Source organism: Mchenga conophoros, linkage group LG4, assembly GCF_057382185.1.
Source record: "Mchenga conophoros isolate Kocher_MC1m ecotype Shallow Benthic linkage group LG4, M_conophoros_male_GT1.1, whole genome shotgun sequence".
In the NCBI taxonomy this organism is placed as follows: domain Eukaryota; kingdom Metazoa; phylum Chordata; class Actinopteri; order Cichliformes; family Cichlidae; genus Mchenga; species Mchenga conophoros.
In genome coordinates, this window is record NC_140529.1 from 9,221,949 (window position 1) to 9,238,323 (window position 16,375).

The window sequence follows — 16,375 nt, forward strand, 5'->3', positions numbered from 1 at the left end:
TCTGGTCAGAGTAATACATCTTTGTGTGCACCTTTAAAAAGTAATTGAGAGTCCAAAGCCCAAAATAATTAGAAAACAAAAACCTTTTATTTTTTTCAAAACAGCTAAAAGTAGATCAGCCATGATGCCAACATAGCAAAGGAAAATGAACATGCAACAAGACAACACAAGCTAATCCACTAAAAACAAACAAAAACACAACAACAAAAGTTTGACACAAGATGAGAAAACCTAAGTAGCAGACCTGGGTGCAGATAGTTCAGTTCCTTCCAGTCAGTGGTGAAGTAGTCAGGATGCAGGACGTGTCAGGACTTCACAGTAAAAACTTAAACCAGACTAGTTTAGCCTCTTGTGTTTGATTTAAAAGGCAAGAAACTGTTGCAACCTTTACCCAGTCTGTGTATGCATGAAGTACTCTTGTACGGCTTCCATATGTGACAGTCAGGGCTAAGGCTAATAAAAGGAGCGAAAAACAAAACAGGCACAGCAAAACGCCACCTGAAGTATGAACCGTTTTGAACCAGCTTACCCAGATATGCCAGCTACTGTTCTAACTTTAATACAGTATACATACATGTACACAACCGGGCTACATTCAACACAGAACACTTGACAAGTATTTTTAAACTGATTCTGCTCAGCATGCTAAAGTTTTAAAGATACATCCTAATTTATTCACCAAAATAAGTGTCAAGCAAAGAATGTGAAAGAATACTGTATGTTAAGTGTTGCCCGGGCAGTGCAAGCTCAAATAATACAGCCTACAAAACACAGGTAAATGTGTGTGAAGATATAAAAACAAATTAGTGGAAATAAAGATCATCTGACAAACTTTCAGCCATCTGCCACAGCAGTGAAACCCACTTGTTTGTTATCGAGTCAGAAGACACCGCCACCTACCAGCCAAAGTGGCAGCAAACTTAACAAGCTGCCTTTATAGTTCAGCAGTTCATATGGCCGTTTTCCTGTTCTTTCCAAGACTACAGAAGCAGCTGACCTTCAGTGGACTTAGTTCACTTAAATGTTTTGCCCAATCAGAACAGCTTCTTAGGAGAGCTCAAGATGTGAGTTTTTTCAACTTAGGCCCCTTCCAGACATGCACTTTTTTCCTGAAAAAAAAAAAAAAAAATCCTATCTATTACCAGACTGAGACTAACAGGGCACAGGTCTGAAGATCACATGAATAGATGGGACCAAAATGTCCCCCCATGTCTCAGTCTCTTTCGCCTTTTACAAATTCAGAAGAAAGATCCGACTCACCAAGTGTGCGCAGCAGAGGTTACATGTTCCAACCCTGGCAGCACTTCAAGTCTATGCACATTGTCAAAAAACATGAAGTCTTAGCATACAAGACACAAGGCTCTTGGAAACTGTATGTATCAGTGACCCATGTTTTAGTAACAATGTAACAACTTTGACAGAATGTATCTGAAAGGGGCTTTAGTATCACTAAAATAGTTTTGAGTACAGACAGAGTGGAGAGAGTAACTTTCAGGAAACACTGCATACAATGTTCACAAGCAGCTCGTTTAAAATAATAACCACACCAGACAGTACTAGGTAACCAAACAACCAAGTATAACATGGTAATACTGGCTGCAGTTTGGGACTCAAAACCAGCGACTAACAGCAGGTAACATACTCCACTCTTCACATTTAACACAACCTTTACCACTTGAAATGTCTGTAAACTAGCGGCTAACAAGAGCCTGTTTATCCCAACACATAGCTTATAACATGAAGCTACTGTCATAGTAGTTGAGTGTCAAAATGTCCAACTATACTGCATTTTTTTTGGTGAAAATACATTGACTGGTATTAAATCCACATCTCAGAATAGTGGAAATTCCCTGGTCCACTTGTACTGTGACATCCGTAGCTGCCACGCTGGCTGGTAGGATGATTAAGGCCCCTCATGTAGTCTAACCTATCACTATGAACAGTCAATGATGCATGAGATTAAAATGACCACATCAACAATAATGAGAAAATGGGTGGCACAAAGAACAGACACTGAAAGGACATTGTTTGTCCATTCTTTCACTCCTCACTTCATCCCCATTCAAAAGAATTTCCCACCTTTGTATCCTGACAAAGCAGGAAGTAAACTTTGTCCTGTCTGTCACAATTTGTGATCTTCTTTTACAACCTCCCCCCCTCTTCTTTTTCCCCTCCTCCCCCCTCTTCAAACAGATATCTGAAATAAGGAACAGTGACTGGAGGAGAAAAAACTTACAAATCACAGCCAAATTTTGAGCTTGCTTCAAGGCAAAGAGGTAAGCTGACAGCTGGCTGCCACTTTTCACTAAGTGTAGGAGAAAATTTCATAATTTCCACTGTTTTCAGTTGAATATTGGTAAACATAGTGGGGGTTAAGGGAGGAAGTTAAGTATCAGCATACTTGTTTAAAAAAAAGATGGTAAAAATAAATAATTAAAAATTTTTCGGCCAAGATACAGGTGGGACCATCTTTTGAGAATTCCTTGCAGGGCAGGAAAACAATTCTTATTCCCCCTCTGTCAGCCACATTGGCAGATATTTTTCATTGCTTTTGCTGCCAAAGTTGCTGCTAGAGCTGACCAACCTGGATGACACCTCACCAGGGCACAGTTGATTTCCTGCCCTGCACCTCCCTTTTTTCTTTGCACCCCCCAAAAAATCTAGTCTTTTTTGTCTTCCTCTTTCTTCTCCTCTTCTTCTGTGGGGTAGGAGTGCCATGTGAGGCGTTCCTCATAGAAAGAGATGACCACTTGTGGACATTTGACGTTTGCTTCCTTAGCTGGGACAAGGTCAGCCTCATCTGAGTTTTTCCTGTTGAGTTTTATTGAAGAGAGAAATCTCATTAATGTCAAGAACCAAACTTCTTATTTTGAAGCCATAGCCAATGGACTCACTGGCCTTTTTAATAGGCCCACCTGTTCAGCTATATTCTGACAGCTGGTGCGTACATGCATGCTGTGCTGAAAATACATTGTATATTATTCTGTAGATGTGGTTACACTACAGACACTTCTTAAATATTGACAAAAATGCCAGATCTTTTCTTGTAAATGTCCATATCCATGCAAAACAAAATGATTTTATTTGGCTGTAAAATCTCAGGAACAACCCAGTCCAACCAGACACAGATAACCTAGATGGGATATTGTCACTTAAAATCCTTCTCTTAATCTAAAATCATTCAACAGCCCTGAATGATCAGGACCCAATATATCTTAGACCTCACAACACTTCCCTCTCAGTCTGCAGGCTTATTTGTACTTCCTGGAATTTCCAAACAAATAATCACTTTTCTAATCATTAACAAAAATGTAAAATGAATAACCTTGAGTAACAAAAAACCCATAAAAGAGCTTTACCAAAAGCTCTTTGAGTTAAATTGATTAAAACTCACAGTTTCCCTAATAAAGTGCTCAGTTACACAGTACAATAAAACTCTGGAATCCAGAGTGAGAGGAAAAAATAACTTGCATCTATGAATTTATAAGACCTTTCGCTGAATTTGGATAACTTCTAACTTCCAAATGACAGAGCGGAGAAATAACGGATTCATTATGATACGTTTGTGACAATGAAAACTTACCACTTCATAAGGAACATCAGCTCTCCACTCGAGTCTGTCGCTCCAATAATCCTCTCAGGCTGCAGTCCTCTGCCAAAACCTCTGGCTTTCTCACCCTAGACACAGGAAGGCATTTGACAAAAGGTAAGGAAAACAAGCAGGCAGGGGACATCACTCCATAGACATTAAAGCAACTGTTTCTCAGGATTACCAATGATGTTTGGGGCATGTTTACTTATCCAAAAGTCTCAGAAAACAAAAAATTCCCAATAAACATTGATTATATCTCATTATAAACTCCATTACTAACCATTTCAATCAATATTTGGTGTAATGGTGTATACCCCTCACAGATCACGGTTCAATTAGGATAATTCACTCGTTTTTCATAAAAAACATTTTAAAACTTAATGTATGTTGGAAAGATCAACATATATCAATAGTTTTACATGAAATTGATTATTTTAAAGTTATTTTACAATTTCTATTTTTCTCTTTTTTATGCAGTGATGCAGAAAAAGTAACATGTGACATGTCTTCTGGGTTAAATTGACCCGCTGACTTAAAATCAAAACTAATGACTCAAAAGGATTTGTAGTGAAAGTAAACTTTATTTAAGCACTGTTTTAGATCCAGAAAGGATCAAAATACGAGATTAGCAATATGAAGACAGTGTGTGTGTCTGAGTCGCCACAGTACACTAGTGACAGACCATCAATGTTGTGACAGCAACACTATGCAATGTTTAGAACTAGAAATACACAAAAATTAATAGGTGGAACTGAAACAGGTGCATGTGTCTACACAGCACATGAGGGACATGTCATCACTGAATGTTTTGTGCAAATGAATTTTGCACTTTTTACAGAGGTCATGCTTGTCTTGACATCATCAGATGGCTTGCAGAACTGGCATCTCTGCTTCTTCCCACCAGCAGCAATCTAGAAAGAAGAGGATGATGATTACTATGTTTTTTGCTGATCTCAAGACACACACAACATACTCTCACAGAGACACACACTTACCTCAAGCACTGGTGTAATGGGTGAAGCCCTCTCCCTCACTGTAGCTGCAGCAGGTGGGGTCCTTGGCATGTGCTGCCTCCATTGTATATGCGGTACCACAAGTGCCTTCCCCAGCTCCTCAAGAAAGATGCGCCTCTTGTACAGCTTTGACATGTACCACTCAGGAAAGATCTCCGTCCAAAGGACAAATGCGTCATAGGCGGACAATCAATCATGTTGTAAAAGATGACCAGTGGCCAGCGTGCAGTCATTCGCTTGGTCCTGTAGGACACTGTGACTTTGTCCAAGTTGTCCACCCCCCCTTAGGTGGCACTGTAGTCTTTCTCTTTAGAAGCTCCTGACCCAAGTTGTAGCTTGTGAAAAAACTGTCACATGTTATGCTGTGCTCCCTGAGACCTTGTGCCCCGATTCTTCTCTGGGACTCCTCCACCCAGCTTTTCAGCATGCATGTTCAATGCATAGCTAGTGTTTGCATCACATGCTGCCCAGATTTTTATGCCATATTTGGCTGGTTTGGTAGGAATATATTGCCTGAATGGGCAGCGAGCTCGAAATGCCACTAGTCTTTCATCCACTGTGACATTAGGGCCTAATGGGCCTTCGGGGTGCACATACGTAAATGAACCATTTTTATTTTATTTGTTGATTACCCTCATTAAGCCAAGTACAAGAAGTTCCATACTCAAAAAACCCTTTTAACTATTTTTTTAAAGATTTTAAAAATGGGTCAGTTTGACCCAGACATAACAGGAGGGTTAAAGCAACTGTGGGGAGATTTACAACACAAACAACTTTTGCGGGGGGAGCTTGACTGCTCAGATTCTTTACTGAGGTTCTCACCTCCTCCTTCTTTCTTTTGCTTCCTCGCTCTTCTCCATCTCCCGAGGTTTCACTGGCTGCTTTCCGTTTGCTCTCCTTCTTTTTCTCTTCCTTCTCTTTGTGTTTCTGCATGTACTCAGCAATAAGGTCGGGGCAGTCCAAGTTTTCTTCTGGCTCCCATGTATTGTCCTCACTAGATAACATGAGTGCAGATGGAAAGATGTGATTTGCAGATATTCTAGCTCAAATTAAATCAATCTTTAATCTAAAATTCCTAATTGTATTCCCTAGTTCTTTTACATTTTTCAGTCCATTGCCTTGTTCAATGAGCACGTCACCATGACAAATATAAAAGCTACAAAAAAAGCTGAAATTTGGTTAAGCTAAAAAAACAAAACCTCAGACATTTAATTTTAAAAAGTTAAAGTTTTGTAAAGTTCACTTTTCAATTGAACACAGTTAAACAAAACTAGTCACTACATTTGATAAAGATGTGTCAGAATAAAGAATCTAACTAAAATATGAAAGATACATTTGCACTCACTCTGAGAAGCCCTTCCATTTGAGCAGAAACTCCACTTTGCCCTTCACCACTCGGCGGTCCAAAACCTTTTCCACCACATACTCCTCTTCTTCCTCCTCCTCAGCTGCTCCTGCTACAGGGGCTGCTGTTGCTCCTGCAGCTGGTGGTGGAGCTGCTGCAGGCTGCTCCTCCTCCTCTGCCTTCTTGGGCTTCTTTCCTGCTTGGGTCGCCAGCTTGACGTCTGATAAGATAACCTCTGAAGGTCCCAGGAGGAAAAGTGCACAGGTTATAATGAACTGGTTAGAAAGTTAAAAGTATCATTGCAATTAAAAGACATCAAAATATTACTTTGTGGTCTGCATTATCTCCTTGATCAAAAACTATGAAATGTTGACAGCGCATATCTGATCAGCAGCAATTGGTCAGCCTGTAGATGACAAAAGTGGGTCTATGTGTTTAGCAGAAACTGAACATCTAGAATTTGCGTGAGAGGGCCGTCTCCAGGTAAAACAAATGTTCATGCAGATGATTCTCAGTTAAAATGCATGATGCTTCTACACTACCAAATTATTTTTCCCCACAACTCGTTCTACAGGTCAATAGATTACACTTATATGTTGCATACTGTCTTGATGCATGCTCAATCATCCAGGCAAGGAAATCCCAAGAAGTTGATTCTGCAGGTTTCTCCAACCTTAAACAAGTTACACATTAACAATCATAAAAATTAAACATATGACCCATTGCTGGTCAGTGGTGCTAGTTTCATTCATTATTCAAATGTACTGTTTAAAAGGTTGGGGTTACCTGCATCTAAATGTCTTATCTAAAATACATTTAGATCATTCTCATTTAAACCTTACTGTCGGTAAAGGAAGAAAAAAAAAAAAAAAAAAAAAAAAAAGTCAAGGTCTCTTTCAGCCAGTTTGCGTCACAGGTGAACTCAAATGGTGAAAACAGTCTTTGTTAGGAATGTGATCCCCTCTCTTTTCTTCTCATCCCAGCCCCCTCAAGAAACAAATTCCTCCAAGCACCCAGGTCATTAAAACATGACCAGCTACAGGACTTTTCGGAACTGGTCCATTTCCAAACTGCAGACAATCACTCAGTCTGTTTTTTCTACATTGACAGCATTCTTAGACAGTACCATAAGCTGGAACACTACTAACTGCATCTGCAGGTTTCCATCCAGCTTTTCAAATGTTACTTAGCCCTGTTTGTGCATTGACATGTTTCTGTTTAAAGTATAGCTTCCCTAACCCTAGTTCATGATCATTTAAGGATTGTTCTGCTCTTAATGCATGCATTGGAGCAAAAACAAACAAACAAAAACTCCCAAAACAAAATAAAACTAAAAACTGGGTTCTCAGAACTTTGCCAGTATTCTTGCTTCCACAATGTGCACACAGAAAGTGGGGGATCGTAAGAATTATGCAAATTATGAAAACGGTATAAAGTTTGGAGAGTGTTAGTTGGCCAATTTTGTGGAATCAACATAGGCAAATAGGAGAATACTAAATAGGATAATACAGTAAATACTAGCCAGGAAGAGAGGACGGTGCTGATGGCTTAATGGCTTGACCAAATCACTGTTTAATGGAATGCAGGGGTTCCAGCTGAAGCAACAAATGGTTGTTCGCCTATACTGCAGGCTAAACTTTCCCTGCGATTTCGAGCATCAAAGATGAATGCACCGAGGCGGTAAAACGCCGATGACCACACTGCCTACATACGTGTCAACTAATACGTTTTTCCTATTCACTCTTTAAAAGACTAATGATATGAGATGAGCCTCAGTCGGCAGCAAATTTCTAGCGCGAAATCCTAAATGATACGCCGTTTAAATTTCTCGAGTCTGGTGGTTTGGTAGCGAAGAAAAGCGCCCGCCTCCATGTTGCCTGTATCACCATGAATGCAGTTTGCAGCATGCCACCACCTGCAAACGCAAACTGCGACAACCTGTACACACAAATTCAATGATGAATTTGTAATCACACATACAACAATACCAGTGTTTCCAATCTATTTTCAAGTGCCAAAGACAACGAGTGTGGCTCGCAGTTTGTCCCTTATGCATGCACATGACGTGAGCTCCTTGCGCAGCACTAGCTTAAGAATGGACGAATGCTAATATAATTTCCAGACTAGTTGGGTTTACTTGAACTGAACTCGCCAGAAATGTAAAGTTCACAACATGAGCACGGAGACTAGCCAGACGATCTGCCTCCTGCAAGCGAAGGGCAGGAGGCAGATCGCGGGCACGTTTTGCCTCAAAATGCTAACGAACACGAGCCTTACCTTTGAAAAGAAAGCTTCGCGGCGGTTGTATGGCTTAATGGCAGGCCCGAGGGAGATTTAGCCGTATCCAACAGACGAGTAAAGAAACTGGATGCACGGCAGTGGCAACACAAGAATATGAGCTGGCTTTGCAGCGTGCTCGAGAACAATATTTGCAACGTGCTTTCTTAATGAGTCACACAATAGCCTCTGCCTCGATGCTAACAATCCGCACGACCACCTTCTGCCCGCCAACAGCACCACCGGATGTTACGTCAGTAGGTAACGTTACAAGCAAGGCATGGGAGTTGAAATAAGAGCTTGGCCTTCTTTTAAACCGTTTGTTCAGAACAGTACCACAGTGGATTAAGTAACATTTTGATGCAGCCTAAACTATCGATAACCAACCCAAGCAACCCAAAGGAGATAAAAATGAATGTAATGTGGTGACGCTAAAACCTGCATTTCCTCTCATATCCGCTTCAGACAGGCTTCGAAAATGAGCCAATGCCCTTGGACTTTGCAGAGCATACAAAAATGTTTTGGCTTCTATGGATAGCTTCCCCGTTTATAACACGTGTCGTTGGATGTTGACTAACTTTCCTTTGCAGAGTAATCGGTGACACAGTAAAGTTATTTATTACAGAGATGTGAAGTATCTATCTATCTATCTATCTATCTATCTATCTATCTATCTATCTATCTATCTTCTTCACATCTCTGTATATATATTAGTGATGGTAAATTTTTACTGACTTTGAATGAGTCACTCACCAAAGTGAATCGTTTTTTTGAGTCATTTGAGTTACTGAGTCAGTTGACCAGAGAGTGCAAAAAATTTACATTTTCCCTCAAACTTAATTTATTTCTCTTTTCATGTAAATCCTACTGCTAAGATGAGTGATTGAAAAAGAAAAAACAACTATTTTTATAGAGCATAAAAGAGCAAAAAAAAATTTCTAAAGGGAACATTTATTTCATTTATCTTTATTTAATTTTATTAGTATTTTCCTTAAATGTGTCAAATATATATTTTCTCATCTAAATGTCCACTGAGCTGTGTGCCAGGGGGGCGGTAATGCTCCTTAACATTGGTTGCCAACCAAGAAGAAGAAGAAGCTGTGAGGGGGGGAGTGAGTGAGTGATTTGCTTATGCTAATGCTACGATCAGTGTTGGGAAGGTTACTTTTGAAATGTATTCCACTACAGATTACATGCCCCAAAATGTATTTTGTAAATTATTCTGTTACGTTACTCAATGAGAGTAACATATTCTGAATACTTTTTATTACTTAATATGTTATCATGCTTTTTACAAGTACATGGATGTACTATTGCTGTGTGATTTATTACTATTATTGAAGGTTACTCGCCATACAAATATCAACAAGATTTTTAAATCTTAATATAAAATGAGTAACAATAGGATGGACATTAGGTAAAGATTGAACTTTTTGCAGTCATCTCATATAGAAAACTATTGCGCGCGTATATAAAACAGGTCCGCGGCTCCAAAACGTAGTAAAGGGACCTCTGGCTAATACGCCGGGTTCGTGTCGGGCTTGTAGCCGAAAAATAGCTTTACTTTGTTGTCTTGGTCAACTTTGCTAACGAGAGACAGAGAGAGGCATTGAAAGGCTGCTCCAACTGAACTTATTGTTTCGGAGGAAAACACGAACACAGCGTACAGTCGAGTCTCAATAGCTTACTTACAAATGGGCTCGTCAGGCACTCTTTTTGGCTGCACTGGTTATTATTATATCTACATGATTCCATCTCCCGTTTCTGGTTGGTGACAACTCGTACTGTTTGGCTCTCCTTTTTCTCCCTCCCTCACTCTCACAGACACATAAACGGGTATGGCAGTCCATTCTCCCCACAAACTACACTGCCCATGAGGCTACATTCCTTAGGGCCAACACTCTGCCTATTGCCTTCACATTAAAATAATTTTTTTAATAATAATTAAAAAAAATATTTCTTCACATCATTTATGCAGGCCACAAGTAGGGGTGACTTGGGCCGCAAGATTGAGACCCAGGCATTAGAGCCTGTTATTGCATGTTTTGTTTGGGTTTCCACTGGCGTGGAATTACCAAAAATAAAGAGGGCATAGCCTAACATATGAAGCAGGAAAAGACCGCCATGTAATCCTTTTTTAATTCGACAAGTAAATGTATTCTGAATATCACCTTTTTAAACGATAACTGTAACAGAATACAGTTACTCATATTTTGTATTTTAAATACGTAACGCCGGTACATGTATTCCGTTACTCCCCAACACTGGCTACGATTCAGCACAGGAAGGGAGCGGGTGAGTAACTCAAATGTGCTGTTAGCATGTTTGCAGAGCGATGCTACTGTGAACCGAGGAGCTATTGTATTGATGTGAGCTTTCTACTCAGGGTTTTTCTTCCAGTTCAGAGCAGCTAGATATATTTCTACTAATGAAATTAGTTTGCTAACAGCAACAGGGATGAGTCAGTGAGTCAGTTGGGCTTGTGAATCATGATTCACGAGTCAGTAAAGTGATTTTCAAATTGAATGATTCGTTCATGATTCGCACATCACTAATTTATATATATAAGATAAGATAAGATAAGATAAGATAAGATAAGATAAGATAAGATAAGATAGAACTTTATTAATCCCTCGGGTGGGTTCCTCTGGGAAATTCGATTTCCAAAAAAGCACAGCACCGACAGAAGTTACAGAGTTATACACACACACATATATATAAATACAGAGACAATATAAATAAAATATACGAAGGGGATAAATAGAATAAATAGGAATAAAAAGAAAAATACAAGTGAATTGCACATTTCAAGTATTGAGTCTATTGCACCGTTGACTATTTACAAAAGTATTGCACAAAAGGTATTGCACAGTGAGGTGAAGAGGCACTACAGCTTAGTTGTTCCCCTTTCTTTCTCAATAATCGAGTAGTTGAATTGATTTGATAATTTCATCATTGCTTTTGGGCCTTTTGACACCTGCGAGTCTACTAGAATTTATCCTTAGAGTTGAGCAGGTTTGTGAGCAGGTTTGTGAGAGATGCAGCTATGGTAAAAAAAAAAAAAAAAAAAAAAAAATCCTGCAGAACTGCCTAGAGGAAAACACTCAGCATACTCACTCCTATAAATCAAGCTACAGTGGAGTTCTCTTAAGAAAAAAAACCCTTAGGATTCATGGATCATTCCCATACTACAAATGCTGGACAATGCATTTCAGCGAAATGCCTCACCTGTATTCACACAAACTGCAACACAGCTCAATGACAAACTCATAGAAGAGTCACAGATACACTGTGCAGTCTGGAACCATTCAGCTTGACGGGACTTGAAACACTGCTGGACCCATAGCTGGACTGGCCATCGGCCCACCGGGCATTTGTTGATTTTTCATTTTTATGGGCTGATGGTCTTTTTCTTTCGTTTTTTTCCGTAACGGTATAAACACTGAAAGGTGGTGGATTGGCCAGATGAAGGGAGATGTGTAAAAATAACTCAGTTGTTTGGTAGTGGCTATGGCGGAGCTTCCACAGATTCAGTAACATTAGCAAGTGGTGGAGGCCAGCAGATGCAACACACTGGCAGGTGGATGACGGAATGGCAGGAGGCGCAGAGACCCGAGGCGGTGAACTGAACTTCAGGTAAGAAGTTATGACCTGCAGTCTATCTGGGTCAGATATAAACCAAGTTTAGGTGTAGTTTATTTTCGTTATGCTGACTTTTTACAGTCAGTTACAATAACTCGTACTGCGTACTAGCTAGCATGACGGAGTTTATATACTGCTGGGCGGGTGCTATGATATTATTGATGTTGAACTTGTTTTTATCTTATTTTATTTATAAGGTTAGTTATTAGAGTTGCCAACCGTCCCGTAAAAAACGGAATCGTCTCGTATTCAGAGAAAATATTGTGCATTTCGCATTGAGGTGAAAAGGAACACAGTTTGTCCCAGACTTCAGCTACAATGAAAAAGACACAAAGCTGGAGTTATTCTGTGTCTTTGTTGCACAGCTGCCTCTTCTCCTCTCATTCTCACCCCCCCCCCCCCCTCCTGTTTCTACTTCAATCATGAAACTGATCAATGATCAGCTGATCAGTGTTTCTCTCTCTTGTTTGTTTATCGCCCAGAAACCAGTTGATGTCGCGCTAAACAGCAGCAACACGTTTAAGCTTGATCAGCTGTTGTTAGAATTTATTTAATATTAATTTCTAGTATCAGCTGATGTTTGCTGGAGCCACAGCTGTAAAAGCTGCTGGTCCTGATATCGGTTTGGTTATCTGGTGAGAAGGAAACATGAAGATGAAACCAGGAGATGTCCTTACTGAATCATCAGAGCTGAACAGGTGATGGAGAAGTTATGAACTGTTTCTGAGAAATAACACCAGGATCCTTTTCTAAGTAGCTGACAGCTGGTAACTGTGCAGGGGCGGGTCTAGCAAAGTTTTGCCAGGGGCCCAGGTAGGGCATTAACACAGAAAGGGGGGCACAAATAAAATACTTTTCTTTCTTATTCTCATTTGAAATGTCTCACTTTTAATAAATAATTATCTGAATCTTACAACAAACGATTTCATCTGATCGAAAATATATAGAAATCCATTATTGTACATAGTAATTTTTTTTTAGGGTCCCATCATAATTTCTTCAGAAGTAAGTACTGTATATGATGCCAGTATTTTCCCACATTTTCTAGATACTGTACCAGTACTGTGTGTACAATGCCATCAAAAAGTCAATTAAGTTTTATTCTTTCTCAGCTGTCTTTCTATCTCCTTTCACTTTTTAAAGGTTGCCATGTTAGAAAAAATATTTTGCCCTGCCATGCTGTTTATTGATGTGGCAAATGAATGGTTTATCAAAATATATCTCAATCTGTCATCAGTAATCAGTAATTATCATGTCTCACCTCTAGTCTTCTCTGTCTTAATTTCAGGTTTTCACCATGTGTTGTAGATAGTTCAGGAGGTTAACTCGACCAAGCAGTCTACTTTCGGGTACTGTTTAGAATACCAGAATAGGGAGGATGGTGTAGGTTTAAGTTTATTAGATTGATACATATGTACCAACAAGACAGTGTACATCACTGTGATAACAGCGTTTGTTTTCATTCAAAGGCTTTATGGTTTTTCCTATAATACCTGGTGGGAAGGTCTCTAGTCAAAATGCCCGGGCCAATTTTTTGTCCCAGTCCAGCCCTGGCTGGACCCCAGATACAAGAGTCTTTTCTTTCTAAGTTCATCTAAAGTCAATGAAGCAATAAAATGTGTTAGCCCTGAGCTGACCCCATCAATTGCTATTGGGAGAAGATTGGAAAAAGCACAACCTGGACCTTCATCACAACATTTACCATTAGCACCCATTTCAGACATCTTCTTTCTTAGTTAATCTATGGCAGCAGGTATATATGGAAGTTTTGGAAAACAGAATGAATTCTAATACAACTGCGATAATTGAATCCAGTGATATCCGTCACAGGGCAGGATACCTTAGAATACTGACAGAATCAAAAACACACTTACTACACTTCTACAAATTGGCTTTAATTTTTTTTAAGAGTTGAAATTGCCTCAGTGACAATTACGCTACAAAAAAATTCTCATTATTAATAAAATGTGTAAACCGTACTTTCTCCCCTCACACACAAGTACACAAGCACTCCCACTGTCACAAGCACCCATTTCCTGAACAAAACTTTGACTTTGATCTCAATTTTTCACTTATACTTGCTTGCAAAACATATTTTTGTAAATTTTGCATTGGACACTGTATTTTTTAATCCTATTATTTTTTTGTTATAATCAAATTATCTGAAATAAATATTTTTCTCTTTTATTCAGTTAGCACTTCATCATCAGCTGATTATGTAAACAGGATCATTCATCACTCATTTGGTGTGCAGATGCCAGAATGAATGAACGAAGTTCTGACCCTCTCCACACTCTTTATCTGGGTTGCTACAATGATTCTTAAATCTAGCTACGAGAAACACATCAAAACAATGTCACTACAATGTCAAAATATTAAGGGAAACTGTGTCACACACTCCGTGAGGTGTCCTCTAACCCATCACTAGATATCATTAGTGATGGGATGTACTGTGCCGAAGCTTTGGAGCATGTATCAAGAAATCCAGGAAGTTTTTTATAAAGCACATATCGTGGCCTGTTTCTTTCAGGGTGAGTGATGTCACTGATCATGTCTGAGGCCTCGCTGTTATAGAAGGTGGTTCAAGTGTTACTGTTATAAGACACCCAAGAGGCCACTATAAACAGCTGAAATGACAGCAAAGATTATGACCGGGGGGGTCTGAAGCCTCATGAAATTACACTTTTTCTGAACCAATTACACAGGAAACTTCACGACTTCCTGTGGTGTCATCTGGTCATCACTAGGTATTATTGATGCATGGTGCATAAATGCAAGATGTTAAATAAGGAAACAGACACTTTCTAAATACATACTTATGCTGAATGGTATTATTTTTGCTTACAGTAATATGGAGAAATTTTCACCTATGACACTGTGAGAAATCCTGGAGTCCTTTTTGACCACGTTATGTCCTTCAATGTGCACATTCAACACGTTGGCATATTAAACAAATATGTAGGACTGCCTTATAAATCAAGAATTGAATTCAAAATCCTTGTTCTTACATGCAAGATTTTGAATAATCAGGCCCTGTCCTAACTTAAAGATCTAATGCGCACCATATGACCCCAACAGAGCACTTTTCTTTCAGATTACAGACTTATTTTTAGTTTCTTGGGTGTTTAAAAGTATAAAGGGAGGCAGAGCTTTCAGCTTTCAGGAAGCTCTTCTGCAGTTTGGATTTGGGAGACAGACACCCTCTCTACTTTGAATATTAGGCTTAAGACTTTTCCTTTTGTTACAGCTTAGGGCTGTATCAGGTGACCCTGGTGTCTTTTTTTCTGTCTCCCTCCTCTCACCCCCAACCGGTCGAGGCAAATGGCCGCCTCTCCCTGTGCCTGGCTCTGCTGGAGGTTTCCTCCTGTTAAAAGGGAGTTTTCCCTTCCCACTGTCACCAAATGCTTGCTCATGGGGGGTTGTCTGATTGTTGGGGTTTTCCTCTGTTTTATTGTAGTGTGTCCCACCATTAATTCAGTTCAGTTCAGTTTTATTTATTATGTCCTTTATCCTGTTCTATGTTGTAATGAAGGTGTTTCCTTGCTTGCTGAGAGTAATTGAATTCTTTGTTTTAGGTAACAATGGATGCTTTTCTGGGCACATTTACCCTTAGTTAGCACTCCTCACTTTAGGAAAACATTTGCCATACCATTAAGAACCATACCTATACGTGATAAGTCATACATATTTATTAATTATTTGTTGACTACTTTGATTATTTATCATTCTTTTGTACAGCTACTCAGTGTATAATAGACAGATGCCATAAGACAAAGACATAATGTTAACCCTGGTCAAAACCAGTTTCTTTCAGGATGCTGACTCTGGAGATTATCTAAAACAAACAATCCCTGGCCATGCTCTTGGCAGAGATGAAATGCAAAAGCAGTGCTTCTGGATATCATGTTACATAATGGTAAAATGGTCCAATGAGGTTTAAATAGAACCTCCATTAATGGTAAAGGATGCAAAGGTAAGCCTAGTTACATCAGTGATGCATATCTCCTCGGATACCTGGCTAATAGAATTGGGTTAGAATTCGATGCAGAGTTTAAATACATCCCATGTGACCAGCCTTGTGGTTATAATGAGCTGCCTGTAAATAGATTTCTGGCAGCTTAGTAAAGAGTTTTGGGTGAAGAGTTTGGTCATTCAGGTGTGAGGCCCTGGGGCAGACCTAGGACAGGCTGGAGGGACTACATTCCTTTGTGGCTTGGGTATGCCCCACGATCCAGACCCGGAAAAGCAGCAGAAGATGGATGGATGATGGATAAAGCTATTTTCACAAAAAAAGAAAAAAAAAGTGATCTAATGCAAAATGGTACCAACAGCACAAACAAAAGATTTAGAGGACATTAGGGCTGCCACGATTTGTCGACTAGTCACGATTACGTCGACTATCAAAATCGTCGACGACTGATTTAATAGTCGACGCGTCGTTTGAAGCTTTGTAAGATCACAAAAGACGCAGGAATAAGTGGCAGGATTTAAGAGTGTAATACCGGA

General features: G+C 39.5%; 1 protein-coding gene across 1 annotated transcript; it reads right to left on the bottom strand.

Annotated features, from left to right (window-relative positions):
- Nucleotides 1-65: 65 nt before the first annotated feature.
- cbx1a (chromobox homolog 1a (HP1 beta homolog Drosophila)) lies at nt 66-8,486 on the bottom strand. The gene is made up of 5 exons (XM_085270250.1): nt 8,228-8,486; nt 5,951-6,185; nt 5,428-5,599; nt 3,584-3,678; nt 66-2,811 (listed from the first exon to the last, which is right to left on the bottom strand). The coding sequence occupies exons 3-5, from the start codon at nt 5,536-5,538 to the stop codon at nt 2,661-2,663; spliced, it is 357 nt and encodes a 118-aa protein (XP_085126376.1). The 5' UTR covers nt 5,539-5,599; nt 5,951-6,185; nt 8,228-8,486; the 3' UTR covers nt 66-2,660.
- Between the last annotated feature and the right edge of the window lie 7,889 nt (nt 8,487-16,375).